This window comes from Cyclopterus lumpus, chromosome 8 (assembly GCF_009769545.1).
Source record: "Cyclopterus lumpus isolate fCycLum1 chromosome 8, fCycLum1.pri, whole genome shotgun sequence".
NCBI lineage: Eukaryota > Metazoa > Chordata > Actinopteri > Perciformes > Cyclopteridae > Cyclopterus > Cyclopterus lumpus.
This window is the reverse complement of record NC_046973.1, coordinates 18,608,800-18,627,746: the sequence shown is the minus strand read 5'-3', so window position 1 is coordinate 18,627,746 and position 18,947 is coordinate 18,608,800. Positions and strand designations below refer to the sequence as shown.

The window sequence follows — 18,947 nt, the reverse complement described above, 5'->3', positions numbered from 1 at the left end:
GTGGTTCTACTGAGTGGAGAAGAACAATAGAACAATGGGGATGTGTGTACTTTTGCTTGTGGTGCCATATTGTCTAGAAGTGTGTGTGTGTGTGTGTGTGTGTGTGTGTGGTACTCCATCTCCTATCTTCCATCTCCTCTTTCTTGTACCAGGGACAAAGAAAAACACATCTTTCTTTCTCAACATAAAAATCCTGGGATTCCTTCAGTTAACAACGAGTACTGCAAACTAGACTAGTCTTAGCACAAGTGATCTCAAAGTGCCTTTTACTCTTTGTCAAATCATTATGGACAAGCCATCCCATCAACTATCGTGGATATCCAAACCAATATGATTTTAACTCACAAACAGATCAACACAGGATGCGCAAGTTTGTAATACGTGTGTTCCTATCTGTGAATATTCTCTGTACTCCTTTACTTTGAAGTAAATTGTTATCCACAGAGAGTTTAAAAAAACAATTTGAGTTAATGAACAGCATTAAAGTCTCTTGCACTTTGGTTACTGTACATGTTATTAATTAACTGTACATGTTATTAATTAACTGAACATGTTATTAATTAACTGCATAGAAGGTTCGCCCTGGTATTTGCTTTCTATTTGCTGTAAACAGTAAAAATTATTCCGTCCTTATCACCAGAGGACAGAGCAACACAATGCCACTTTATAAAGCATTACAGCACCACAATGACAATAGGCACCAGTGTTCCAAGTGCCAGGTAGTGACTCATACATGACCTAAGAAGGCAATGCTGGGACAGTAACGCTGTGAATACAGTAAGGCCGACTGTGCTATTTAACACTACAACAGGGAACATGCAGAGTAAGACAAGTGCACTATATTCATATCTAAGCAGCTTATTAAGGAGAATCCTAAATATCAGGCTGGAAAGTAGTGCATAGGCTGGACTCTCTTGTCTCTTGTTTCACTCCTGATTAGGTGAGGACAGAAATATGTGTACTTTATGCACCTGCAATCATACCCATCAGTGATGTCACAGACCTGTGCATCACTGCATCATTGGAGGTCAGGAAAAAAAAAAAGATTCAGCTACTTTTAACAAGCCTACTTTGTTGGGTAGTCATCATGTTTCCTATATTCATAAATAGTCATACAATCTACATTTTGCATTTTAACTGGCATATATAACTGTCATACAATATTTTCATCTGAAATATAACCAGAACTAGTATTTTACTTCACAACTGTATTCTGCTACTGTACATATACTTCTGCCTCGGTCTACATTATATAACATGAATATGTATATTTAACGTTACACCTCGTTGTTCACTACTTGCTTACATAACAGTCTAGTATATTTATTTATCAAGTCCAGCGTTGGTGTCCTTGCCCCAAACTGTTATTTGCATGTCAACACAATATTAAACTGTAGTCAAATTCCTTGTATGTGCAATAAATTCTTATTTGCCTTCGCGATAACTGGACAGTGTACTTGCTATTGTAAATGCCAGCCGCTAGAGGGAGACAAACGCGCCCCGTTGACGTTTCTCCGGCGGAAGTGGGAAGTAGGAAAAGTCGTACAGCTGTTGCTCGGTGGCTAACAGAGGAGCTAACAGGGGGGGGTGAGCTAACAGGCGAAACCTCCGCGGTGGAAAAAAGAAAAAAAGATCCGGTTCACTAAAAAAAACAAGACGCCGCGACTGATACGTTGACACGTCCGCATCCGAGATGGGGAAAGGCGGAGGCACGTTCGAGAGGCTTCTGGGTGAGTTCTGGGCTCGTTCGTCGAGCTGGTGGTTTGCGAGCCGACTGTGAGTCGAAGTGCGTTGTTTTGACAGAGGGCTGTGGCTCTCGGGGCCAGCTAACGCGTTTCTTGCTAACAGTCTCGCTGCTATTGTTCGGAGGCCCGGACCGAGCTTCGGCAGCCCGATTACACTGCATTACAATCGGGTCTGTCCGTTGTGTCGTCCCCCCCCCCCCCCCACCTTCCCTCACAGCCGCCCATCAGCTAGTTAGCGGAGCTAAGCCAGGCTGACGGGTTTCCTTCAGCTTCATTATTGACGTTAGTTAGTTACCTTACTGTGTGACTCGGCTGTTTATGAAAGCAAGCAGCCATTCGTGAGATACACTTGTGACTTCTACGCGTTGTCCCGAGTCGTTTAGCTCCCCAACAGGTTGATTTTTAGCTAAACCAGTCCTCACATTTCTATTGATGTGCAGCTGGCAGAGGTGACGTCACGGGGCTCGTTAGCTTAGCTTTCACGAGCCAAGTTGGTCATACATGTCACAACTTTTTGAAGTTATATTAATAACACTTTTTTTCCTTCTTTTTCTTTCCGTTGATATTAAAACCTTCCAGAAATGAGCCTGCTGGCTCTCTGCTGATAAACAGCTCTCTGCATGTTGGAACATTATTATTATTATTATTATTATTGTTGTGATGGATGATTATCTAGTGGTGTGTTAATTTGAAACACAGGGATTTAGAAATATCCACCACGTAAGCACTGTATCCACTTATAATAAAACTAGACGTTTCCACAGAGCCTCGAGATCCGGTGCAAAGCAAAACACAAGTTGAGGCCCTCTTCACGTCAGTGGATAGTGAACTATCGCTGTGCATTTTTACATATCCCCAACGATACAATTGGTTGATTTATTGCCACAAACCAGCTGTGAAATAGTCTGAGGCCACTGCCCTCTTTGGCTTAACCAAATGTCACAACACTCGCAGTGGAATCAGTCATATAACCACGTTTTGGGGAATAAGTGCCTGGCACTCAATGATATTTATATTTAAAAAAGGGAAATAAGTTCAAACGTGTTTAATCATCGGGCATCTTTTGAAACTTAAGGTGAGACAACATTTATGCAAAATTACCAGATATCAATGTTGCACAACACCAGGTTAACAGATACCACTTGAATTAGTTTACTCCAATAAAAAGGAACGTGGATGTAGTTCATTTATCTGTCATGAGAAAACATTACTGTGTGATTTGCATATAATCAAAAGAAGCCTAACACAAGATGCAGTACATCTATGTATATAGACATACACTCAGTTGCCATTTTATGTGTATTAGAAACACTCGTCAGTATAACACAATGCAATTTAACATAATCACAAATTACAGCCTCCTAAATGACCTTAAAGCGTATTGAAAACCTCTCCAAAACAGTTTAAACAAACCTGAATGTAATACCCTTCATGAAGGAAGGATTTATTGCAGGACTGTTGCATTAGACTGCATTACTTTTAGCTATAGGTGTACTTAAGAGTGTAGATGACACTCTACTTTATAATATATATATATACACACACACATACACAAAGATCAGACAAACATGTTCTCAGACAAACACGTTCTCCATGAAGCAAATAATAATATAATAATAACACCAATGCTATAAAGATTTAACGATCTGTTCTAACTGCAGATAAAGCCACCAGTCAGTTGCTGCTGGAGACTGACTGGGAATCCATCTTGCAGATCTGTGATCTCATTCGACAAGGAGACGCACAGTAGGTCATTCATCTAATCATCAGCTGTTGAAGCTGATTTGATTATTAGGTTTATTGTTACTTAATCTATTGACTTGAGTTTTCCATTGAGCATTATTTGTGTTTGTCCCTGCAGAGCTAAGTATGCTATCGGGGCCATTAAGAAGAAGCTGAATGACAAAAATCCCCACGTGGCCCTCTATGCTCTTGAGGTAAGATATGAGTACAATGCACAACTGTCTATTTTATTGTGTTGGTGCGCCTGTGCCTATGTCAGAATGTCTTCGCTTCTTTGGTGAAACGTGTGTGACATAGATGGCGTAGTGAGTAATTATGTGCTTATGATACCTCGCCCTTCAGGTCCTGGAGTCAGTGGTGAAGAACTGTGGCCAGACAGTCCACGATGAGGTGGCGAGTAAACAAACTATGGAGGAACTGAAGGAGTTACTCAAGGTTACCCTTTTATTCTGTTCATTTCTTGAACTTCGTAATCCCGTTCTGTTTAATTTCAAAGCTATAATCCCTTCCTTTCATCTTTCAAGACTCAACATAAGTTATAGACATAGATTTGCACGAGTTTTGACACTAGTTTAGTCAATATTGTCTTTTCACGGTCGCTATCTTTTGCTGACAAAGGTGAACTGAAGTCAGAGCTGAGGGCTGCAACTAACGATTATTTTATTATCAGTCCACTTATTTTGTCCAAAATCTCAAGTGTTTCAATTTGCGATGATATTGGACTGAGAAAAGCAGGAATTCCTCATATTTTAAGCTGATGGAACCAGTGATTATTGGGCGAATATCGGTTGATATACAATATCCAAAACGATAAATTCTGGGATTCTGAGTTTATCAAGTAGTGGACTATTTGTTTCACCCCTAAAATGTGTTTAAATAATATCAGTGCCACTATGTATTATGTAAAACAGCAGTGTGAAGTTTGGATACAGTGTTGCGTGACAGAGACGGGGGGGGATTTGTCTCACCATATCTTGTCTGGAAGCCTCACCACGTCAGGCAGCAGCCTGCATAACAGCCTGACGAGCAATATTCGATGAGATCTTCGCTGCATCATGTGACACGAGCTCCTGCAGCTCCATGCTGGTTTCCACTTCCTGATGATGTCATAGCCTTGTGACGGGAGTTTTTTTTTAGACCAGAACAAAGGACCTTCTCACCTCCTGTTCTTGTTCTTGTGGCTTTGAAAAGCTCACTTGTACCAATGTTCTTGGACAACAGAAAGCTATATAAACACAAGAGGGATTGCCAAGACTTTATTTCATTGTGTGGTTCTTTTTGCCACCCGAAACAGACGGAACCGAATGTCAGGAACAAGATCCTGTACCTGATCCAGGCCTGGGCTCATGCCTTCCGCAACGAACCCAAATATAAAGTGGTCCAAGACACTTATCAGATCATGAAAGTGGAAGGTAAGAGGACACATGCTGTGTTTGACTTTGGTTTCTTCCCACTAAGCTAATCTCCTGAAAGTTACCAACATAAATGTTTCCCACTACCGTCTTAGCTATAATTACATTTAGGAAAAACACAGCAACATTTGTGTATTTATGTAATTACAATGCCAACACTATTTTTAATGACTAATGCTCTATTTGCACAGGGCTAGTACACCCATGGGACCTTTAGTAATTTGTCCTAATTTCACTGCAAACACAGAAGTCATGTGCTAATATTAGTCTGGTGTGAATCAGAGTCTCTGTGATTTGGGTTCATATTCTTAATTATATACACATTATTTTGAATAATATTTGTAATAATAAATATAAAAATCATAAAGTGTATTATTTTTGATAAAAGTGAATGTTCTCATTCTCTGGAGATAATGTCAGTATATTTGAGTAAAACAACTCTTATTTAGCAAATGTGTTTCATGAGGTTTTATTGAGGGTCATTTCTAAATCTCATGAGGTCCCCGTGTAATATTAGTCCCGTATGAATATGGCTTGAAATTGAACTAAAAGCCCAAAAATATTAAAAAACATTGTATTACAGAACAATTCTTTTATCAGAATCAAAAACGGGTTATTGCCACGTGTGTTACACATACAAGGGATTTGAGTGATTCATTTTTATTTCGCTTGTACCATACTGTATGTTTAACAGGTCTGTTGTTCTTTTTTTTCCACAGGTCATGTGTTCCCCGAGTTCAAGGAGAGCGATGCGATGTTTGCAGCTGAGAGAGTGAGACATTTAGTTTTTCTTGTTTCACTGATGTTAGAGTTTGTGACACCTGTGGGTGATATGTGTAGATGTAGTGCTAGTTGGGTGCTAGTTGGGTGCTGGTCATAGGCACTGAACTGTTCAGAAAGAGGTGATGTGACCTCACCTGTAGTCATATGTGACGCCTGTCTGCTTGGTCCAGGCCCCTGACTGGGTTGATGCTGAGGAGTGCCACCGGTGCAGAGTCCAGTTTGGAGTTATGACAAGAAAGGTAGGCTGGGGATTTTATGGTTTTCTTTATTCATTTACAGCAGTACATGTGTGTGTGTTTGTTTGTGTGTGAGTGAGAGTAAATGTTTGCGCTGCATGTCCGGAGGTTGACCTTGATTCGTGTTCTTCTCCAGCACCATTGTCGAGCCTGCGGCCAGATTTTCTGTGGCAAGTGTTCGTCGAAGTACTCCACCATTCCAAAGTTTGGCATAGAGAAGGAAGTGCGTGTATGTGAGCCCTGCTTTGAGCTGCTTAACAAGTGAGTTGCCACGTCCATCGGTCTCGGAGTGTGAAGCGCGGATGGTGGTTCTGAACAGTGTCTCTATGTCTGAAGAGCACTACGTCATGAGCTGCAGTATGACACTGAGTTTTATTGTGTTGCTCAAGTTATGTTGTGTATACTTTGGTTATTATGCTTTGTTCCTGATCGCTGTACGCCTTGATAGCATCTTGGTTTAGGGCCGAATATTCAATGAGATTGAATCCTTCTTTTCTCGCCCTTTTCCATGCGTTGGACATTTTGCTTGTTTTTGTTTCACAAGCGAGGGGTTTATTTGTTAGCTTAGACTTTGCTGATTTGGTATTTAACACTTAGATGCATTTCATGTTAATGGGATTTGTTGACTGACTGATTTTGTAAGTTTAAACCTCCCCGATCTCTTCTCCTTCCCAGCCACCCCTCCCTCTCTCCTCCACTTAGGAAAGCTGAAGGGAAAGCCCCCACCCCAGGCCCTGTCGAGCTGCCTCCTGAGTACCTGACCAGCCCGCTGTCTCAACAATCCCAGGTAGAAGTAAAAAATGAGATGGCCTAGCTGATGGTGTCACTGGTTATAGTTGAAATGAATTTTGTGGAGGAAGGAAGTCCTTGTTTAAGGTCTTCCCCCAGAGGAAAACCGATCCCCACCGCTTCAACGTAATCTGTATGAGATCATTCTTTTCATTCATTCATTATTGTAGTTTGTGGGCTGTTTCTGGATCCTACCATTGCTCTGCTCTCTCACTAGATGCCTCCCAAGAAAGATGAGGCAGCCCTGCAGGAGGAAGAGGAGCTGCAGCTGGCCATTGCGCTTTCCCAGAGCGAGGCCGAGGAGAAGGAGCGTGCGGTGGGTTTACACAGCTGAAACTTTGCTTTGTATTTGTACTAGAAAGAGACAGTGATGCATGCCTGTATGTGTTCTTACAGAGGCATAAGAACTCCTACTCGATGTATCCCAAAGCGGATCCCACTCCAGTGACTTCCTCAGCTCCACCAGTCAGCACGCTCTACACTTCTCCTGTGGTGAGACCTCTTCTCCTGCCGCCTTTCTCTTTATTTACCACACCAAACAATGTTTCGCGTGATTTAAACAAACTCGTCTGCTAATTATTGAGCAAATTCTGGAAAGTATTTTTGTCACTGACCAATGTGAACGATATGCTCTCCTCAGAACTCCTCTGCTCCATCAGCTGAAGATGTAGACCCTGAGGTACATGTCTTATCCTTCTCTTCTGCAATACCTGCCTTTTTATAATAGACATGGGAATTTTACATCATGCTTGTAATACTGATGGTAACATGTCACATTATTCCAGCTGGCTCGCTACCTGAACAGAACATATTGGGAGAAGAAGCAGGAAGAGGCTCGCAAGAGTCCCACCCCCTCAGCTCCCGCCCCTGTGCCATTGGCTGAACCGCTTCCACCAATCAGTCAGCCAGTAGAAATTCATGTCCCTGTCCAGCCGGTCAGCATAGTGGAGGTATGTCGACTCTGTGCTGAGAGCTGTTTTTATTTCGAGCTGAACTGGAGTGCGCAAAACCACAAATGACTCTTGTGTTTTGCTTCCCTCTCGTCCTGCGCCTGCAGCAGCAGTACCAGAACGGTGAGTCGGAGGAGAACCACGAGCAGTTTCTGAAGGCTCTGCAGAACTCCGTCACCACCTTCCTGAACCGCATGAAGAGCAACCACATGCGCGGGCGCAGCATCACCAACGACAGTGCTGTGCTCTCACTCTTCCAGTCCATCAACAACATGCATCCACAGCTGTTGGACATCCTCAACCAGCTGGATGAGAAGCGATGTGAGTGTTAGCTGTGCGTGTGTATGTATGTATGTGTGTGTGTGTGTGTGTGTGTGGGTGTGTGTCCCAATGCATGTCTGAGTGTATCACGTATGCTCTCTGCAGTGTACTATGAGGGGCTGCAGGACAAGTTGGCTCAGGTGCGCGATGCTCGGGCAGCCCTCAACGCGCTCCGGGACGAACACAGAGAGAAGCTGCGTCGTGCCACAGAGGAAGCGGAGAGACAGAGGCATATCCAGCTAGCACAAAAACTGGAGATCATGAGGCAGAAGAAACAGGTAATGAAACAATGCTCTCCGTGGAAAATGCACACATTGATACACTGTTCATTGCCTTGCTCACAAGTGTTTGTCTTTGAACTGCAGGAGTACCTGGAGATGCAGAGACAGTTGGCCATCCAGCGTCTCCAGGAGCAGGAGAAGGAGAGGCAGATGCGTCTGGAGCAGCAGAAGCACACGATCCAGATGAGGGCCCAAATGCCTGCGTTCTCTCTGCCCTACGCTCAGGTACACACCGCATGCATCATTGGGATTACCAGGGTGGTTGAGGGGGCAGCTCAGACACATACTGTAGGCCTTCATGTTGAATGATTGAGAACCACTGCACTCGGGTATTAACGATGTACTCTTTGTAATTCCAATCGGCAGAACAATTTATTTATTGGTTTTGATAATAAAATCCTGATTTAGACACCATATTTACCTTTTCATAACTCTTTTGAGATTAAATGTCTGATCATATATATATATATATATATATATATATATGTGCTGTTCTGCAGATGCAGTCTTTGCCCCCCAATGTGGCGGGAGGGGTCGTGTACCAGCCCGGTGCTCCACCCAGCTATCCGGGTACCTTCAGCCCTGCTGGTTCTGTGGAGGGTTCGCCTATGCACAACATCTATATGAACCAGCCTGGGCAGACTGCACCACCACAATACCAGGCCATGCCCAGTGCTGCCCCAGGTGAAAAGACCTTTTGATAGCTTCACAATGAGAAAATTGACCATTTCTGTGTGTGTGTGTGACTGTGTGACTGATTGTCCTCTCTTCCTCCAGATCCCAATATGGTAAATGCATACATGTACCAGGCTGCAGGCAGTAATGGGCAGCCTGCTCCTCCGCCTGGTCAGGCTCCTCCCACAACTAGTCCACCCTACTCCAACTATCAGCCCACACCCACACAGGGCTACCAGGTCTGATTGACTCTCACTTTCTTTTCATTATAAGAACTACAGCCAAAATATTCAAAGAGAAATAATTAGCCCACTCGATGTTGTCCTTGTTCTATGCAGAATGTGGTCTCCCAGGCCCAGAGCATGCCCCCGATGCCCCAGCCTGCCCCCGCCAACGGTATGGGTTACATGGGCTACCAGCCATACGGCATGCAGAACATGATTTCAGCATTACCAGGACAGGACCCCAATATGCCCCCACAACAGCAGTACATGCCTGGCCAGCCGCCCATGTATCAACAGGTCAGCCGCTTTTTCTAGCCTCCTTCTAGGATAATGATTTGATTCTTGATTTCTGCTTTTTTATTTCAATCCTCACCAATCCTTTTTTTTTTTACCTTTACCATTTTGCTTGTTAGGTGGCTCCCCCTGGCGGCCCACAGCAGCAACAGCAGCAGCAGCAGCAGCAGCAGCAGCAGCAGGTCCCTCAGGCTGTGCCTGGCAGCGCAGAAGCACAGCTCATCTCCTTCGATTGAAAGCCCACATGCTGCAGGGTCTGACACACTACACCCTCTCTCCTCCTTTGGTCTGTCCCCTCACTCTCCGGACTCTCCGCCCTCTGGAAACACACGCACACACCTCCCACCTTGCTGTGATGTTGTGGCAATGTAAACTATTGTGATGATGTTGCAGAACTGTCGCTCTCTTTGCCTCTCCCCCACTGTAGTATGGGTATGCAGGGTGAAGCTGCAAGAGAGGGCACCGTAACCCTTTCGCCCTCTTCCTCCCTCTTTCCAGCTGATATGTATGTAGTATGTCCTTATTAAATGACTAACTGAAGGTCAGAAATAGTCAGTGGTATTAAAGGAAAGTATGATAATAATTGAGGACAAAAAAGACAAGACATAACCATCCGTTGTCTCATATTTTTCTAAAGCAAGATCTGCATGTTAAAGTTTCATTATTTTCTGAAATTTAGGTGAATTATTGCAACGTGGGTGTGATGTCTTAAGCCTGAAATGTTTGGCTCTAACTCAAATCTCCATCATGGCTGCAGGTTCCATTCCTTGTTAAGCGCACACAAACTGAGGACATCTTGTTTCGGCATTAATTTGTTGTGCACTGCTTGGATTAACAAGTGTCTTTGTGTACTTTCTTAAAATAATGAAACCTATTTCAGGGATTGGGCATTGTGGGGGGAGTGTTAGAAAATTAGCTGGGTGGTTGTTTAATCCTCAATAACTATAGTTTCACAAGTTTAATTAATTGAAATGACACAGCTCGTCAAAACGAACTACAGCAGCTCTAGTAGCAGCCTGCATCTCTCTATTAAAATGATTTGTGTTGCTGATGCAAGTAAATTAACCTATAATTAACTGAAAATGACCTCCGGCCACCGTCTGCATTGGGTTGTAGCTGTCACAGATGAGGACATTTATGTAGTAAATAAAGGTGGGGGCTCGTTTCTAAAGTGTACTTTACTTTCCAGAAATGTGGAAATGCTAGCAGAGCAAACATTATGTGCCGCATGTATTTATGTATCACGCACCCAATCAGTAATTTCTGTAACTCTTCAGTTGCCATCTGAACTTCTTTATTGCATCATACTGATCTGTCTGACTTTAAAAGTAATTTTAAAATTATATTTAATAAATATCTGGTTCTTATTGTCCACTTGCTTGAACTTGGGTTTCTATTTTTATTTTTTTTAAGGATTGGAAAAGAAAGCGGCGTATGGGTGTGCCAACTTTTATTCATGTAAATATAGTGTTCCATGCTACGTTCATTCATGTTTAAATAAGAGGGGTAAAGGCCATAACATGACATTGACGAGTGATAAGATGAAATGAATAAAACTAATTATTGTGCATTCCAAAAGAAAATTAGCTTTTCTTTGTGCACTTTTTGGCTTCTTCAAAGTTTTCTGAAGATGAGGCACTTGTAGTATTCTTCCATCTCAATCTAGAAATTAAACACAACACGGGTGTGAAAGCTATATTGAAGTTATTAGCAGGTATTGTTACCCGGTGCTGAAGCATGGGACTCACCATCCTCTCCAAGCGCATCCCGTTCCCATAGGCCAGCTGTCTCAGTACATCGATGTCTGGAAGACCCCACTCTGGATTCCTGTGTAAGAGGGTTAAACATGTCAGTCTATTTACACCCAGACGCATATTGTTGCATTAGAGGATGCAAACGGCCACTCACATTTGTCGAAGCGCTGCATCCAGGTGTTCGTTACAACTTGGTGTAATGGTGCCATTGATCGCATACACCTGGAACAAGTTTAAGATTGGGAAAGTTGTCGGCTTGTGTACTTCTCACTCACGTGTTGACATCGTGGTATTTTGAGTGTGTAGAAACATACATACCGCATATGTTATCAAAAGGCCATTTTGTCTGAGGATCTGACCGGCTCCAGTGAAAACACCCTAGGGAAATCAAAAAATTATTTAAAATAAAAATTAATTACATAGCTCAATATCTTGTTTATAACCAGGCCTACCTGTGCTGTTTTGAATGAGCTGTATTGCAGTAAATTAATGGCAATAATAACGTCGCAGGAGTTGCAAGGAAGGCCTGCCCATTTCTCCCACGGTTCGCTGGCATCCAGGTGGACGGGCTGCAGCACATTCTTTGAATGGGTTGCAGCAATGTATTCCTTAATACTGAAAGTGAGTATGCAGACTTAATCTTACATTTTTATTTCAATATGAAATAAATAAATCACATGCTACTATTTCATATCCATATAACTGGAAATACACAACCTGTTGTTGCCCACAAAGCTCACTGTCACACACTTGACTGTATGACTACCATATACTTATTGGTAGCCTTTTTCTGTCAGACACAAACCTGTCCTGAGATGACTCTTTGATGTCTGATGGCTGCCAGGTAACAAAGGGCATCTTCTGGGCAAAGCGTATGACATGCTGCCCAGTTCCAGAGCCCAGCTCTAAGGCAAACAGCTGCCTGTGGGACTGGTCCTTTAGTACATCTTCAAGCATTAAACACAGACTCTCCCAGTTCCTCTCTGCCTGCGGAGACAGCAGCATGGTCTGGAGGAGAAAAGCAGAAGGACATATTACCCTATCATCTAGTATGCCAGTCGATGCGCTGCTTTTCTGACTCAGGGGATTCCTCTTACCTTAACTTGTGCTGTTTGACAGAAACTAGCTGGAAAATGGCATATTGGTGGAGACTGATCGTGGTGGACTGTAACAGCAGATGGGTGCAGAGATTACCTGGTTAAGAGGATTCCCTCTGTGCTCCTCCCCAGTGTTCAGCACTGACTTGTACAGTGCAGGTATGACACAAACACACACAGTTTATACAATACGCTTGTCTCTGGATAGTAATGACAATCAACATGATAACCATCGTTATAATGCTTGATATCATATTTCATGGTGGTGTATTATATCCTGAGTATGTTTATAACCAGTGTTTACTGTCTTCTGGTGGTCATAGGGAAAAACTGCAGCAACGTGGTTGGTTTATTTATATATATATATATATATATATATATATATATATATATATATATATATATATATATATATATATATATATATATATATATATAATCTGTATGAATATCAGTGTATGCAGTTATTTTTCTTTTCCCATGTCCCTTATGGGTTCCCGTAGGTTTTCTTCGAGTTCACGCAATGCATTGCGGGTAGGTCAGGAGAAGAGAGGCAGCGGAGAGGACGCCATGTGCTTATGAGGCAGAGGGAGTGAACAGGGAACCGGCTGTGACAGACTTTGCTTGTTTTATTTTTACGGTACACCGGGGGAAACGGCTCCAGTTAACGTTAGCATGTACTGCACCAGACGCTGCCTCCAGACCGCGCTGCGTGTCGCGGCGACCTCACACCGGTACGTAACGTTCGCCGACCGGCCACGTAAATGGAGGCAGCGGTCCATCAGGGTCCCGACTGCCTGCATCCTCAAGGGCAGACAGTCTCTGTGACTGCTGCCCCTTTTTGCGTTGGTTGTGAAACATGCCGTTGACTCTGCAGCTCGTGTGAATACAGAAGCTGCGTTTAGTCCGCGGCCGTTTGTTATGTGAAACATGTTAGCTAACGTTAGTATTGTTTGGCAGTAACTGTGCAGATTCAGGCTTTAGCTAGTTTAGCTAACTGTCGAACCGCGACGTAATGTTATGCAGTTGTTCACGTGGGAACTCGGCGTCCTGGTGCAAAACGTGTAGAAAAAGTAGCATCTGTTTTGACGTGCTCCTTCCTCGGAGCGCCTGACGTCACCAAGGTCACGCTCGTGCCTGTTGGAAGTCGTGCTTGTGCTGTTCAACTGACTGCAATGTGCATCTCCTAGCGTGTTCATTTACATTAACTAGAGGTGTTATGTTCAGGGACCAACCGCATTCAACTGGAGCCGCCAGACCTGCCAGTAGTTAACGTGTGTGTGTGTGTGTGTGTGTGTGTGTGGACGGACGGACTGGCCATCGTTTTATTATACCACGTTTTCTTCCATGGAAGTCAAAGAAAAGTGATGCAGTTGAGAAGCTTATTTTGGTTCTAATTATATAACACATGTGCTTGGTCATGCAATTAAACCACGAATAATCATATTGTTTTCGTTTAGCTTCTGGTTCTTGTAATTTAATGAATTGTTTTCCCCTCTTCAACCTCTTATGTATTTTTTTAAATGGGGGGGGGGGGGGGGGGGGGGTCACAAGCTTTTTATAATGTGCACAAACCACATGACAACACATCATCTTATCACAGGTAGACAGGTGTGAATGCATTATGATCCAGTACTTTAAGACAGATCCTCCTGGATTGTCTGTGTCTTGAGCTCTTAGGACCTCAGTTAATCAATGTTCTCATTTTCCAGGCAACAGCTTCAGCGACAAACGCCAGCCGTGTGTGCTCTCAGACTTCTGAAGACCAGCTCTGCCCTCCACTCAGGCGCCATCGCCACCCCTCCTCTTGACGGAGCACCCAAACAGTTTTCCCCGAAAATCCAACAGCTCGTCGGTGACATAGCCAGCCTCACTTTATTAGAGGTGTCGGACCTCAACGAGCTGCTCAAGGTTTGTAGACAAGGCACTGACTCTAAACCACAATACGTCTTTTCAGACCGCTGCAGCTCATTTTGAGTGACGATCCGTGTTTGTTTGTTTTTTTTGTAGAAAACTCTGAACATTCAGGATGTTGGAATGATGTCGATGGCTGCCTCAGCTTTACCTGCCGCTGTAAGTACAGAAAGTAGAAGATATAACTAACACTTAGGCAAAATAACTGAATCTGCAACCACTCCGTCTATGCACTACAACTTCAATAAAATACAAAAAAACACTTCTCTGACACCGGATATTTATGTTTTATTTAAGATTTACTCATTTCTTGTCATTTCAGTTTGCAAATTAAATTCATTTATTTTTTCCTCCTATGTGAAACTAGGCTGCAGAAGAGGACGAGGCACCAGTCAAGAAAGAGCAGACTCACTTTACAGTCAAATTGACAGAATTAACCGCAGCTGACAAAGTTAAACTGATAAAAGAAGTTAAGAACTGCATCCAAGGCCTGAATCTGGTGCAGGTAAGTTTCATTGTTGTTTAGTCCTTGATATTGAGCCATCTAAAGGTGCCCAATGGAGGTTCTGACCACAGCTAATGCTTAGGAATAATGTCTGCTGATTGACAGCAGGTGGCGGTAGAGTGCCAATAAATACAGCAAGCAAGCCAACACATTGTAGAGAGGATGGCTGCATGTGGGCAAACATGAATATGAACAATGCAGGATTTTAAATATTCTTTGAAACATTTAACATGTTTGTTCCACCTCAAGGGTACACACAGGGTGCCCTTAATATACATTTAGACGCTTGATCCAATGTGTGTATTTTCCGAAATAATAAAGGTTTGTAGTGCCAAAAGTAGACTCACTTACTCGTATATGAAATATAAGAAAATATATTACTCATCCCAGATTTCTTATGGTGTTTGGTGTAATATTTATGGTAACGAGAGCGTCGTTGTTAATCTGATAAAGCAGGAATATTTCGACACCCGGTCTTCAACACCACGCCTCTAATATTTAGTCCCTTTTTAAAAAAAAAAAAAGTATATTATTGTTTTCTGCAACATGTTTGTTTGACTCATTGTCCTAGTTCCTGTTTTCACATCACACTAAATCTTTTCATCTGTCTTTTCCTCAACCAGGCTAAGAGACTAGTGGAATCTCTTCCCCAGGAAATCCGAGTCAACGTGTCCAAAGAAGAGGCGGAGAAACTGAAAGCATCCCTGGAGGCAGCAGGCGGCACCGTCGTCTTGGAGTAGCTCCACGTGCCAACCTGTTGTCCACCATTTTGCTGCTCATGCACTTAAACCTTCATTCTCTTATTTTCTTCTTTTTTTTTTTACGTGACAAAGAGGAGCATCCTCGGGAAACAAAGAAATGCCTTCTGACATGAATACTGTCTCTCAACAGCATCAGATGGGGCAGTACAACTCAGACTGAACTTTCCAGGCACACAGCCTGCACAAACAGCCACCCAGCTGTTCCTTTTTGTCTGTTCTTGTGTCTTTCTGATACTTGTGAAACAAACAAGCGACAAATACTGGCCTGACTGACAAGTCAGTTGGTCAATTTGTGTGTGTGTGTGTGTACGTTTAACTTTTCACAGAAGAAAAGATTATGCACTAGGGACATGGTTAACATTCCCTATGTGGAAAAACACCAGATACTGTATCTAGTTCAGGGTGGCAGGGCTGAGTCCTTATTACTTATAGAATTGTTAATAATGTGATTAAAGTTGAAATATCCATAAATATTTTCTCTTACATTTTCTCGTGTGATGTTATGCAAATATATATATATATATATATATATATATATATATATATATATATACACAAAGTTAACGATGGGAATGAAACGGTAAGATCAATTTTGTGTGTTCTGTTATCATGAAGCACAGACTGCAAAGTTAATTGTGACTGTAAAGGCCAGAAGTGAAAATGGTTAAACTACCGTAATTTGCATCCTGCTTTCTGTTTTTTGACCACTAGAGGTCAATATCTCTTTTAATAAACCTCCGACAGTTTGAGCCACTTCTGTTACGTGTGTGTGTGTGACACAAGGTTTAATCTCCCAAATGCTTGACATGCACACAATTCCGTTGCTGTCCGTGAAAAGAAGAAACTACTTTCTTGTTAATACTTTTCACATGCGTTTGAAATGGAAAGACAACCTGCATTTGAATGTATAGATTTAATGTGTGTCTTTGTGAATGCGGACGGTTTCTGAAGGATCGATCATGAGTTGAATCGACTACCAGTCCTCGTGAGTTGGATCGACTACCATCTTCGGTGCAGAACACAGTCTTTGGTACTCGGAACATTTTTACAAAACAGTCGTTCCCTGACCGGGAATCGAACCCGGGCCGCGGCGGTGAGAGCGCCGAATCCTAACCACTAGACCACCAGGGACGGTGCTGACAGGGTCAATATTTAACCTTTATATACGCATCTAATAAGATGATGTGCAAGTTAAAAGATATACCAGAGTTAATCAGTTAGTGTTGTGTTTAACTATCACAGTGAGACAGCGTGCACAATAGACCAACAACCATTTTGACATCAATTATGGATCCATTTACATGAGTGTGGAACAGCCACTTCATTGGGCCAGCGTGCCCAATTCCAGTGCCCTGGCCCACCTAAATAAAACATGGAACACATTTATGTTATTTGTGTTTGCCCTGCAACGACATGTTAATATGTCTGTTGTGAAAAAAGTATTTATCCTGAAACCGAAGGTGCTAAATGGTCTTCAATACTCAATGTAAAGGCCCTGTGCACCCATGGTAAACCCACACCAGTTATGTTCAATATGTTCACCCTTTCGACTGCTTCCACAGACGGGATGATGGAGATATGTGGTGATGAACAATGACTATGTCACTGATTGTAGATTGCCACCAGGTGGCGTGTGTAGTCTGTATTTAAGGCTTTGTTTGACACAAGGAGGGCGATTTGCCCAGAAAAAAACCCAATGAAATATATCTTACACTCATATTCTACCCTCAGGGACAATGAACCCCATGAATATTATATTGAAGAGACATTTTCAACAGTGTGTTAACCTGGCAGCGTGAAAATAGAAAGTGAAAAATAGAGCTCAGATTAAAAAGGCTAAAGGCGAAATCTAAATCACAAATAATGGCAATACAAAAAATGTAAGTGGAAATATATCAGATACAATATTCAAATTGAAAGACTTGTTTACAAACATGCAGGAAAAAGGAAAGCATAACGGCCTTAACAGCACACATTTTGACATACTGAGCCATGACAGTGTCCAGACCTTGAAACTGAATATTAACTATATAATGCTTCAGTTTCAAGCATATGTACATAAACAGAGGTTTCACCTATATGCTTTTCATGACTGTGACATGTCAAAATGAGAAAAGGGCAGATTCTCTATCAAAACAGACGGATACAGATGAAGTGGTTGTGACACGAGGAGGAAGAAAGGCACACAACTCCAAAACTTTATAACTTTGAAAATAAATAAAATAACATATTAACAATATTAAAATAAAACAGCCAAAACACAACATCGCATACAAACCAGTCTGTATAAAATGGTTTGCATGGAGTCATGGGAGGCCTGCAGTGTCATTGATTATGGTTTCAGGCTGCTTGATGATGTACCACTGCATTGAATCAAGTTTAGTATATGAAACATAAGAGAGAAACTGCACGTAAAACTAGACACAATCAGAGCAGGTCATTTAGAGCAATAAAGAATTTCACTTGGGTGAAATCTAAAAAAATGCAGAATATGAAATTCTCAGTTTTCAGCCACCAAAATTATCTTCATCCTAATGTCCATAACAAGACGTAGACTTGTGCGCAGTGGAATGCTGTTATTGGACTAATGGACAGAATGAATCTAAACATCGCTGGGTGTCATTGTCACACACACACACACACACACACACACACGCCACATCCTGCAGCACCGAGCGTTTGCCGATGTCCTGCCTTTGCTCTGACTTGGAGCGGGTATCCAGTTACTGTTTCTGTCATCTGTCATGAGGCCCCTCTCTTTCCTGGCTGCCCATCCAGACCACAAATACAGCAGCTTTACAAACTGTTGTTGAATGAATCTTTAAAACCTGATGACCCTTTTGTGTGACCTTGAGACTGACCTTTGATGTGTGTTAGTTTATAAATGAACGTGCAGTTTTACATAAAGGTCGCTGTCCACGGTGCATTCCATAGGAGCAGTGTCCACATATGAGGGCAGTGGCCTCCTCTTTAACACAACCGCTGGATTAAAGGTAAAAGGATCATTGATTTAAAGATTCATTACACCCGGCGCCATTTTTACTTTCAGAAATTAGGAACAATTCTCCAATTAGGTCCCGTTGATCTGTCTGCGTTACGCCTGCATTGCATTGTGGAAAATGTCAATGAAATCATATTTTTTTATTATCCTCTCGTGTACTGTTGACACCGACTTTCGGAGTAGCTTGCTGTTTTATGGCAATGATTCAGTTTACCCAATTTCCTTGGAAGTTGGCGAGTCACAAATACCTTGATCATAACAATCAATAGGCAAGTGCGTACAATGATGACGTTGCAGCTACTATCCAGCTATTTATTTGATTTTCTTTAATTCAGCACACAGACCAAATGTCTGCGGTGATGTTTAGAAGCGACTGCTGACATTACCGAATATCTGAATATCACCATTATTTTATAGATGTAGTTTGCTTGATGCACACTGACACCTGACGAGGAGAATAGC

The 18,947-nt window shown here is 42.4% G+C and overlaps 3 protein-coding genes across 6 annotated transcripts; 2 read left to right on the top strand and 1 right to left on the bottom strand.

The window, feature by feature from the left end:
- The first annotated feature begins 1,516 nt into the window (after window positions 1–1,516).
- hgs (hepatocyte growth factor-regulated tyrosine kinase substrate) lies at window positions 1,517–10,837 on the top strand. Of its 4 annotated transcripts, none has more exons than XM_034538569.1 (20): window positions 1,517–1,730; window positions 3,407–3,491; window positions 3,607–3,682; window positions 3,831–3,923; window positions 4,783–4,900; window positions 5,620–5,672; window positions 5,854–5,922; window positions 6,056–6,180; window positions 6,595–6,712; window positions 6,926–7,024; window positions 7,105–7,200; window positions 7,349–7,387; window positions 7,494–7,658; window positions 7,769–7,979; window positions 8,085–8,257; window positions 8,345–8,485; window positions 8,761–8,944; window positions 9,038–9,174; window positions 9,274–9,456; window positions 9,573–10,837. In XM_034538569.1, exons 1-20 carry the CDS (start codon window positions 1,694–1,696, stop codon window positions 9,687–9,689), a joined length of 2,319 nt encoding a protein of 772 aa, XP_034394460.1. In that variant the 5' UTR covers window positions 1,517–1,693; the 3' UTR covers window positions 9,690–10,837. The 4 variants fall into 4 exon arrangements, with proteins under 4 accessions (XP_034394460.1, XP_034394462.1, XP_034394461.1 ...); XM_034538571.1 differs by having other exon boundaries at window positions 1,518–1,730; window positions 6,595–6,706; XM_034538570.1 differs by having other exon boundaries at window positions 1,518–1,730; window positions 6,595–6,706; window positions 7,766–7,979.
- Window positions 10,838–11,067: 230 nt separating this feature from the next.
- Window positions 11,068–12,212, bottom strand: zgc:103625 (methyltransferase-like 26 B). The gene is made up of 6 exons (XM_034538575.1): window positions 12,013–12,212; window positions 11,660–11,822; window positions 11,526–11,585; window positions 11,362–11,429; window positions 11,202–11,280; window positions 11,068–11,115 (listed from the first exon to the last, which is right to left on the bottom strand). The coding sequence occupies exons 1-6, from the start codon at window positions 12,210–12,212 to the stop codon at window positions 11,068–11,070; spliced, it is 618 nt and encodes a 205-aa protein (XP_034394466.1).
- Window positions 12,213–12,843: 631 nt separating this feature from the next.
- On the top strand, window positions 12,844–15,955 carry mrpl12 (mitochondrial ribosomal protein L12). The gene is made up of 5 exons (XM_034539227.1): window positions 12,844–13,038; window positions 14,017–14,215; window positions 14,315–14,377; window positions 14,586–14,723; window positions 15,347–15,955. Exons 1-5 carry the CDS (start codon window positions 12,980–12,982, stop codon window positions 15,461–15,463), a joined length of 576 nt encoding a protein of 191 aa, XP_034395118.1. The 5' UTR covers window positions 12,844–12,979; the 3' UTR covers window positions 15,464–15,955.
- The last annotated feature ends 2,992 nt before the right edge of the window (window positions 15,956–18,947 follow it).

Bases quoted from the DNA above. Each gene is read 5' to 3' on its own strand.
- hgs (XM_034538568.1), top strand. From the start codon at position 1,694: ATGGGGAAAGGCGGAGGCACGTTCGAGAGGCTTCTGG. The intron at 7,025-7,104 runs GTGGGTTTACAC...GTGTTCTTACAG, and splicing joins CCGAGGAGAAGGAGCGTGCG to AGGCATAAGAACTCCTACTC. The intron at 8,945-9,037 runs GTGAAAAGACCT...CTCTTCCTCCAG, and splicing joins CATGCCCAGTGCTGCCCCAG to ATCCCAATATGGTAAATGCA.
- zgc:103625 (XM_034538575.1), bottom strand. From the start codon at position 12,212: ATGCTGCTGTCTCCGCAGGCAGAGAGGAACTGGGAGAGTCTGTGTTTA. The intron at 11,586-11,659 runs GTAGGCCTGGTT...TGATTTCCCTAG, and splicing joins GCTCATTCAAAACAGCACAG to GGTGTTTTCACTGGAGCCGG. The intron at 11,430-11,525 runs GTATGTATGTTT...AACTTGTTCCAG, and splicing joins GCCTTTTGATAACATATGCG to GTGTATGCGATCAATGGCAC.
- mrpl12 (XM_034539227.1), top strand. From the start codon at position 12,980: ATGTACTGCACCAGACGCTGCCTCCAGACCGCGCTGCGTGTCGCGGCG. The intron at 14,378-14,585 runs GTAAGTACAGAA...ATGTGAAACTAG, and splicing joins CCTCAGCTTTACCTGCCGCT to GCTGCAGAAGAGGACGAGGC. The intron at 14,724-15,346 runs GTAAGTTTCATT...TTCCTCAACCAG, and splicing joins AAGGCCTGAATCTGGTGCAG to GCTAAGAGACTAGTGGAATC.